This window comes from Dufourea novaeangliae, unplaced genomic scaffold, assembly GCF_001272555.1.
Source record: "Dufourea novaeangliae isolate 0120121106 unplaced genomic scaffold, ASM127255v1 scaffold8, whole genome shotgun sequence".
Classification (NCBI taxonomy): Eukaryota; Metazoa; Arthropoda; class Insecta; order Hymenoptera; family Halictidae; genus Dufourea; species Dufourea novaeangliae.
This window is the reverse complement of record NW_015373923.1, coordinates 5,317,651-5,327,594: the sequence shown is the minus strand read 5'-3', so window position 1 is coordinate 5,327,594 and position 9,944 is coordinate 5,317,651. Positions and strand designations below refer to the sequence as shown.

At 49.9% G+C, this 9,944-nt stretch overlaps 1 protein-coding gene across 1 annotated transcript in view; it reads right to left on the bottom strand.

Annotated features, from left to right (window-relative positions):
* Positions 1–5,108: 5,108 nt before the first annotated feature.
* Positions 5,109–9,944, bottom strand: part of LOC107195025 (homeobox protein homothorax) — a 62,786-nt gene continuing 57,950 nt past the window's right edge. Inside the window, exon 6 of the mRNA XM_015584781.1 lies at positions 5,109–5,815. Within this exon, the coding sequence (XP_015440267.1) occupies positions 5,201–5,815 (615 nt within the window). The 3' untranslated portion in view covers positions 5,109–5,200. The remainder of the gene's footprint in view (positions 5,816–9,944) is intronic.

The window sequence follows — 9,944 nt, the reverse complement described above, 5'->3', positions numbered from 1 at the left end:
CAGTGTAAATTTAGACTGTATTTCTCTCATTGGATTACTTGTGAGCGACAAAGACCGCTGCCTGATTTGACTGTACTGTGATCGTTAGTGTGAATCTGGCTTAACAAGGGAATGCCGGGGAACGTCGAAAAGCTACCAAAAGGCTTTTCCTCTAAATGCGTCCGGCGACCGTGGACGAAACGATCGTCGCGATACAGAAGCGATTTCGCTTACAAAAAAAGAGAGGAAACAAAAAAATAAGAGAAAAGAAATAGAATCATCGGAACACGTTCCCGATCTCATCTGGTAACGGCGTATAATAATCCATATTATTCGAGGCTCGAACCGCCTTCGAACCATATCTCGTTCCTCGATTATCGTTAATTAAGTACACAGTCTGGGCGCACGCGAGCGCCTGCTCTGGCACCTATGGCACTATGTATTCACGTTAATCTCCGTCTCCACCGTTTCGTGTCGCGTGCGTACCCCATATTCTCGGTCGCATATCTCGAGGAGACGCTCGCGCGATGCGTCCAGGTCGCGAGCCGTTTTCTAATATTTTTTTCTTTATGTCTAATCGAACCGAGTCCTCGGACGGTCGTGAGCGCGCGTTTAAGTACACAAGCCCGAGACACTCGATGAAATAACGAACGAGAATTGAACAAAAAGAAAAGAAGAAAATATAGAATAATCATAAAAAAAAAAAAAAAAAGAATAAAGAATTAATAAAAGAAAAAACGAAGATGAGTCCGGAGAGGCGATATCTCTCCGGATACCGCGCGATTATCCGTTGGAAGACGCAACAAACAAAGAACGAATTCAATAATCACAAAACAGAAAAAAATTACAAAAATGTACAAATTCGCGTGAGAACGAGAGTGACAAATATGGATTCGATGCCACGGAACACAGTTATACAAATTGAGCGTTTCTCCTCGGCGAGTAACTTCGAAAGAAGCAAAAAAAAAAAAAAAAAAAAAAAAATAAAAAACAATACGGTTCACGCGATATCGAACGTTTACGAGAACACACACCGGTCTCGCATGTGTTCTCCGTTAGTTTTATACCTTCGCTTCCGGTCTCGCTCTCTTTCTCTCTTTCTCTGGTTGTTCCTCCGTGTCGTTCAGTCGGCACTCGTAACTAGGGTTCCGACCGGCTGGTGCCGAAGCCCACCTTCCGACCTCCGTACACCCTTGTTCCTTTCGTTCTTTTTTTTTTTTGTTTTCGTTCAATTTCTCTGATTGCGATCTGGCCGCCGTCGTCGTATCGCCGGGGCGTATCTCACGATCGGAGCCCAATGGCAAACACATCTCCTCCGGTCTGGTGCCCTGGCCGCCCTTCACCCTGTTTCCGTGTTACGTACCTGTCGTGTGGGGCCAACATTTGTTCCCTGTGTGATATATACTGTTTTCTTTTCTGGTTACCAATGTCTGTCTCTACCTTCCATGGTACTACCAATGTGTACGTGTGTGTGTACGAGCCTGCTCGAATGATTCTTGCCGGTGGTCACTAGGGCCTCCTTACGCCCTTTACGGCAGGAATCATCCGGAGCTGATCTATATCCTATATCATATACCTAACCCATATGATCTATATCGTATACCTAACCCAGACCAGACGGGCCTTGTGTGACTATATGTATAGCCTGTGTGTTTATGTATACCTTGTGTGTATGTATACTTTGTGTGTGTATATATACCTTCTGAACATCAGTGTATTTGTGTCTGTAGTACATACACGCGATTTGGCTCGAACGTTCGCGTGTGTAAAAGTCTCGTGTACTGGCTATGATTCATGACAACTGTGTTCTATAGGTGTGTTTGTGTATGTGTGTATATACATGAGTGTTGCGTGTAAGAAATGCTAATTTCCAGGGTCAAGGAGCTCTCTCTTTCTCTCTCTTATGTCCCGAGATCGAGGCTCGGTCGGGGCACCAGCTGGGGGGCTCTCGTTCGCCTCTTCTGCTCTCTTTCTTTCTCTGTGTTTTTTTTTTGCTTTTTTTTCCTAGATACGCTGGCACAGGTTTTTATCGTTGAGTACAAGGGTTATTAAGTACGGGGATTGGGGGTGGACCTCGCGCGCCCTGCCGGCCAGGACTTGTACCTCACACAACTCCCTAGTTACGAGTACCGAGACCTAGTGTGGTGATATATATATGTATATATTATATAGTTCCGATCGCGTACGACTTTGTTGGGCATATATCTCTAGCGCTCCGTTCTTCTTGCTTTCGCCGCGATTTTCCGTGCTCTCTCACTCTCATTCTTTCTCTCCCGATAAACCATACACGTGGATCGCGTGAATCCTGTGTCCTCGGGGAGGACCGATACGTGGTATCATTCCGGTCGAAACACTCGACGGATCCCGTCACGGTCTTCGTCACAGTCAGAGAAAATTGTAGAATCAAAGATTTCGTTGTTCGTTACCGGGATAAAAGAGTTCCAGTCTTTTTTTTTCCTAAAGATCGTTGAAGATCGTTTCACGTGGATCCGTAAAGTGTTCCAAGCAGAATGAACTCGCCCGGATTGCTCTGTCGCGTTTCTTCAGCTGACGTGTATATATATATATATGTCCCTTCGTGTCCTTTTTATCGGCGTATGTTCGATTCACCCGTTAATTACCACTAATCGAAGTTCACTATTCAATAAGTTAAAAACTATACGTCTACCTCCGCTACCGGTTTCACGAATTCAAACGTATGCCCATTCTCACTTTCTTTCGATCGCTCGCTCGCTCACGCATACTCGCGATTTTTCTTAAATTAATCCGAACGGTTTCCGTTGTTTTGCTTTTTTAAAAATAGACACAAAATTCATCTTGTCACGCTTAGAAGCCCTTAATCCTATTACGTATATCCTGATCACGGTTAATAGTTCGTTTAGCAAATTAATCGTATCGCTCGCGCCCCCGATATACCCGGAAGCGACTTCGTATATAATTCGCCCTCACTCTCTCGCTCATTCTTTCTCTCTCTCGAGTTGCACGGTCCTCGAACGCGCGGTTGAAAATCCGAAAATCCTCTATACGTATCCACGGACGAAACACGCGGCGCGTGTCGCGTGCGCGGTTGATCGATGATCTGGGAAACGAGGGTGAAAAAGAAGACTGTTTTCGCGCGATCCGCTCCATCCAGTCGCGACCTCCGGTGTGGATTCTCGACTGTTGTCGTCAGGTGTGAATAATATTTCGAAAAGAAAATGAAACCCAGGTCGAGGTGACCCTTCGTCAATCGTTGAGAATAGTCGTCTTGAATAAAAAGCGAAAAAAGAAAAACGAGAAAATCCTTCGGACTTGGTCCGATTGATTTAAAGAGAAGAAAACTGTGTTTCAGTCGACCAAAATGGAGAAAAAAAAAAAAAAGAACGTCGTCGAGTTGGAAACGCCGCGAAATCGACGAAGCAAACCGAACCTGAAAGCAACGCGCGCTCTCGTGTTCCCTTTGGAACCGTTCTCTCTATTTTTTTCTTTTTTTCATCCGTATCAACGTTTCAGTACGTTTCGCCTAACATAGTTCTCGGCTCGCCGTGTCGACCTAGCGAGAAACGGCCCCCATATCTCGTGTGTGTGTGCGTGCCCTTCTCTAATGCCCGGTGTGTTTCGCCCACGAAACCGTGCGCGCTTGTGCCGCACCGCGAAGAGACCTTTCAAAGGGGGTGGATGGAGTGAAAGACAACAAGGAAAGGGGATATATACAGGGGTACGCGTGTGTGTCGTTGGTGCGCACCACGTGGCGCTCGAACCACGTGTACCAGTCTCTCGGTATCACCACGACACACCCGCGCACCCAGGTGGGGTGAGAACCAAGACGACGAGGAGTAACACACGCAGAATCGATTGCGTATGATACCTAACGTTCGTCGGCTAGAACAGCGGATTACTGGTCCCCAGAAATCGTGGATGCTCAATGGGAACGAGGATCGAACCTGTAACCGAGAGCTAAACGGAATTGTCGAGGTGTCTGGCTCCGAGACGAATTTAGAAGCGTTTCTTCTCTTCTCCTTGCCAGCCACGCCGCGATCTTATGTAATCGAGCGTGGACAGTCGAGCAAATGGAGCGTGTTCCGTCGATCTGGCTGACTAGTACGGGAGGGGAAGAGGTTCCGTTCTATTCCCAATGAGACGGGTGCGACCTAGGAAGCCTGTGAACGGCAAAACGTTCGGTACCAGGTGAGAGGAATGCAACGTGACGTCTTTAATAAAAATATATATATATATATATATATATATATATATATATATATATATATGTATATATGACGGATATAGCGGAGAAATGAAGAGACAAGTACAGGAAGAACACAGTGAACATAATAGAGAATCGTGAATGAAAACTCAAAAAGCCAGCCAAGTGCCAAAGAAAGTATCAACACTCGTTGCTTCCCTCGTGAAACAGTGCGAGACACTGGTCAGCAACGTACTGGAAAAAGTGCCGACAAGTAGCGCCAATCCAACAAATAACCGCGGCCTGTTTTGTCACTCACGTAACCCAAATCAAGGCACACCCTCCCCCTAGAACCCTCGAGACAAAACATCGACATCGCCGGAAGAAAAGGAAAACGCTCATGAAGAGACGAACCCCCTCCCTCGACTAGGTACACACAATATCCTCGAGTGTCTTTGCTGTTCGCTGGTGTCTATGACACCTCCCTACAACGACCTCGTGGTGTCCGCGTGACCTTGAGGCGCTAGGCCACGAGGACAAGGCGTGTTACGAGAGGGCGCCCTGGCGCCAGCCGCGGTTCTGCCTCCTACCCCGCTGACGGTCAGTCACGATCGAACCATCAACGACGCAAGGTTCACCCCGCGGAAATATATATTTTCAGAGAATTTTCTTTCGAACAACGCCAGAATAGAATTCGATGAAAAGAACTGACAGGTTTACCCAGATGGCGAACAGAACGGGAGACTCGAAGAGATGCGAGGAGAATACGGTTCGAGACACGATTCCGATGAACCAAGTCCGCCGGCGAAGGATGACAGAAACATGGTAACCTCGATGAACTATACCCAAAACGGGAACCAGACGACGTAGAAACACGCCAGACGGCGAGCAACGGATAACAGGGTTAGGTAAGGTAGGTGATAAAGGTGTAGTGGACCGATGACGAAGAAGACCGATAAATGCCGGTGCCATAGAAGACAGAAGAAGGGTTTTCTTTTTTCACAGGACGATAAGATGTGAATAGGTCTCGCGGTATCGGCACGGAAGTCGCGTCGTCTATTACGAGCACGGATACACGGCCGAGCTGATGCTGTGGTAGGCGGCGAGGGCGGCGTGCGCGTGCGCTGGGGGCGCGGATGCGGCTGCGTGCGGCGAGGTGGCCATCGCGGATGCCGCCGCGGCTGCCATCATCATCTGTTGGTGCGTACGCTTTAGGGAGTTGGGAGTTGTGGCGGCGCTACTTGGGGTAATAGCAGTAGTAGTGGTGGTGTTCGACTGCGGCGCAGGGTGGTGGTTTTGGCTTTGGTTTTGGCTCAGTTGCAGGGGTGTGGTAGTGGCGGTACTGCCGATACCGGTGTGATTATTATTATTATTATTATTGTTATTATTCTGGTGATGGTGGTGGTGGTGGTGGTGATGGTGGTAATTGGGGGTGATCGCGTCGTGCGGATAATAAGACGTTGACGATGGTGAGGTACTCACGACGTCCGGCGTGCTGGCTCCGTCCGTGTGGCTGGTGCTGTCCGCTGTGCTCCTCGGCCCGCCACCGTCTAGACCGTTACCGATCTCCGGCGGTTTCGAGCTCTCCCGGTCGTCGATCACCAGGTCGATCGGCATCTTGCCCTTCAGGCAGCTGATGTACCGGTGGCAGAAGTTGTCGCAGAGTTCGTGGACCTGGAAAATCAAACAAAGACGCATACCATTAGTATAAGTTATCTATATGTTTGGAATAAATCTTAAATAATAAAAAGTCGGAGTAACGGAATCAACTGTCCTTTCATGGTTTTGTTTTAACATCCTATCACTCTAAAACCTTCTTCTCGACTTGTCAAGTACGCGCTCGATTACTACTGTTCGTCCATCCCCTAAATCTAGCCCAATAATTACATGGGGTTTCCTAGAAAACCGTTCCACCCGGTATTTTCACCACGAACCTCAAGGTACACCAAAAGATCCGCTTGATACCAGGCCGCGCTGGTATCGATACACAAAGATGGAGGAGAGGCCGTTGAGGAGTTCGTTGCATCTCGAGGCCGTGGAAGCGGTCCGGCAGCGAGAAGACAAGGACTCGACCGTCCCGCATCTCCACAGCACAGACTCGAAGCGGGACAGAGAAAGAGGGAGAGAGAAAGAGAGAGGGGAGAGGTCTGACCGGTGTCCAGTCGACCAGAATGTTATGTATGCAAATGAGGTCTGACAGGCCTATAGGATACCCGGTCCACCAGCGTCCTCCTCACGGTTCATCCTCCTCCCGCTCCCCCCTGACCCCATCCACTCCCTCCCCATCCACGGATCGAGCGACGGTCGAACCGACTCGCTGCTTGATTCGGTTTAGAAAAAATGTATTATATAAGCAAAAGCAAATAAAAACGGTTATCTTGTTATATGTAAATCGACGAATCAGGGGGAGAAGATGGCGAGAGGGGGGTAGGGATGGCCGGTGCATTTACGAAGCGGCGTGTCTTTTCTCTCGTTGCAGAGGCGCGTACACGCGCACGCCTCAGTCCACCTAGGACCTGGATCCGTTCTCTCTCCCTCTTTCTCCCTTCCTGGCTTCAGGGGACTTCTTCTCTCTGTCTCTCCGGCAACCTATCCACCTAGCCGGATACTTACGGCGTTCTTCTTATTAGGCATTTATATGTAATAGAGAAGACGGCCATCTTTGCCGTAGGCGGCACCGTCCAATGGGTGGAAGGCCGTGGCGGGTAACACCAAGCCGCGACCGTAGACAATGCACGCGTTTATCATGCGTTAAGCGTATGCGAAAGGAAGGCTCGTTGATCGAACGCGAGGTATCCGATGCACGGGCACCCCGATCTCTTCTTTCGAGAAGATCGCCGCCGCGTGCGACATTCGACCAGCGCATACGTTATTTCACGATACCATCCCTCCTCCTCCTGTCTTTCCATCGGACCTGGCTCGTTTCATGGGAAAATCGCGCGTTCCAACGAGAAGATTCTGACAAAGACGGTCGATCTATCGGGACTGGTCGTTGGTTCTCATACCAACGAGCACGAGGTTCTCCAGAATTTTCTCCGTGCCACCAGGTAACACAATGCCTCCTCCTCTGGATGACTAGACTCTCTTTAACGCGGGGACGAAACACGGAGAGAGGGGGGGGGGAAGGGGGAGGAACCCCGAAGGACAGCGGCTATTATGCCGGACTGGTTAGAATTTGATCCGCCGAGAGTCGAGTCGAACCCGACCGACAATGCTCGCCGAAGAAAAGAAACGGGGCCCATCTCGCCCTCTCTCTCTCTTTCCACGTCTCTTTCTTACTCCCGCGGCCCCCGTCCACGCCGAAAGGAGCCCGCTCTCGCAGAATGTTCACCTATACCGACGCGGGGGCCCACCGTGTGTACCCCTTGCGCGCGGGAACACGGATATCGAGCCATTTTTTAGCGCGCGTGTACATTTCAGGCTTGTGTACCCCTTCTCCCCTACCCTCTGCCATTCTGCTCACGAGAAAACGAATTTCTGCGTGCAGATATTTTACCCACGCAGCTACCTTCTTTCTATTTCGGATATTTAACAGGACTCCTCCACGGATTACTGTATTGTGGACACTAATTTACAGAATACAGGGGTCTTCGGTTGGATGTTGAGAACATCATCTTCCGTCTGATCAGTTTTCCCGCAAGGTGTAAAATGGTCCACGCGATCTTCCAGCATATCCCTGGATCTCGAGCCTAGGGACACGCGTGTATACGAAGAGACTCGAGAGAGCGAAGTGAAGACAAAACGAAAACCCAGGAGGATTACGATCCCGGGGGTAACTGGACACCGCGCGAAACTGTTCTCCAAAAAGGAGCCAGGGGAGTCCCTAACATCGGGTAAAAGAAAAATAAACAAGAGACCGTACGAATTTTCAGACCGTCCGCTGTTTCAGATCCACATACATATTATCCTTTCACCGTTCGCACGGGTTGACACTGTATATCCCTCGCGTCCTAGAGTCAAGGATACGCTAGACGGAGCAGCGCGAGCTGCACTTCTTTGGTATCTAATTCATCCGAGCTGGGTACCCCGGAGAGCTTCTCGGATTTTCTGATACGAACAACCGCTATAAGAAGAAGGAACGTAAGGGGGGGGGAGGAGGATTGCGGGGGCCTCACGGAAAATATCGAGTGTCTCAAAGGATCGCCGTTTCCAGTCCCAGGCCCGTCCCCCTCGGTCTCTTTCACCCTGGCGAAGAAAGCCTTGGGAAGGGAAGGGGGCTGGGATGGTATCGCTTTCATTACGTCCCCGCGAACGCTTCTCGTGTTCCTCCGTAGGTACATGCGACACCAGGAGGCGGACGCCATTACCGGAAGGTAGCCCAGCTCTCGCTTGCTAGCTCTCTCGCTCGCTCTCTTCGCCCGGTTCTGTGTACAAGCGCCGGATGAGAGAGACAGAGAGAGGACTCAATGGCCGCGCGATACCGGGCGACGGCTGTAACTCGAGATTATTCCCATTTTATGGCCGATTTAACAAGCTCCGCGGAACGGGGGTGTCGGTTTTGTACGCGAGCCAGAAGAGAAATTGTCGGCCGGATTTCAACCCGGTGCCCAAGCCCCCGCGGTACGGACTTGTCCTCCTCCTCGAGTATACGTTCCAGGCAGTCTTTCTCAGTCTCTCTCCCGGGGAGTCTTCTCTTGGCTATATACACACCTCCGTCGTCGTCCCACGTGCGTAAAGATAAATTCCTCGTGTTTCTGTCCCCGTGTGGTAGAGGAAAGGAAGGAAGGGAGGAGAGAAAAAAAGGGAATCTCGAGTTGACGCGATTAAACGGTGACGAAGAAACTTGTCGCCGGGGAGGGGGAGGGAGCTGATGGTGGGCCACGAAACGAGTTCTCGATTCAAAGGGACTTTCCTTAAACGGCCCCCCGCTTCCCTCCAACCCCCTCCTAGGTTGGTTCCTCTTGTTCTCTTCGTACATTTTTTCTTTCCATTCTCCTCCCCCTCGATCAGACCGCGCGAGGGGAGGTTCCGCACGAGGCGACATTATACTACCCGAGCGTGGTTCCCTTTCATCCACGCGGCGCGGCCCGAAATTACTCGAGAATTTACGTAAACGAAGAAACCACCGCGAGCAAGTGTCTCTCCTCCTTCCACCTCCTTCCCTCCCTCACTCACTCTCTCTCTCTCTCACTGTTGACGGGGCCTCCCCTCTATCCCTCGGAAAGGCAAGCGGCGAAGAATGGAACGGATCCAGGGTACATACGAACCGAGGAAGGAAAAAAAAAGGAAAGAAGAGGAGCGCAGAGCGAACCCCATTTACGGCACAATGGGCTCCTTTGAAGCCGAAGGTAATGAAGGTTTCGGGGTGTCCGTCTCGGTCCCTCTACCGTGCGCGCTCCCGATTCACAACCTGACCACCCCTTACAGCACGCACAGGATACCCATATACCGGGTGTGTAACCGCGAACGTGTCGATTCCCTATGTCCTGCTGACGACGACCCCGTGTTATATCTATGACCACGATGAGATTGATTTCGTTTAGTATTTTAGCGTTAAGATCGGATTGCTGAATGGATACCCAAGGTAATACTTTGTAGGTTGTTTCTTCCTGGTGTTTTTGTTACTATAAATAGGGTTTGAATGAATACCGAGCTCTATATTTGAATTGCTAACTGCAGAAAGGGGATATCTCCATTTTTCTAGGGAATTCGCCTTTCGGCGGGATACCATTTTTGTAGGCTGCATACACAGGGTCCTATCTATACGGTATCTAGTATAAATTTTCGTTTACTACCGTATCTGTTTCGTAAAGACCATAGCAGGGTTAACTCTGACCATTGATGGATCAGTGATTGACCATTA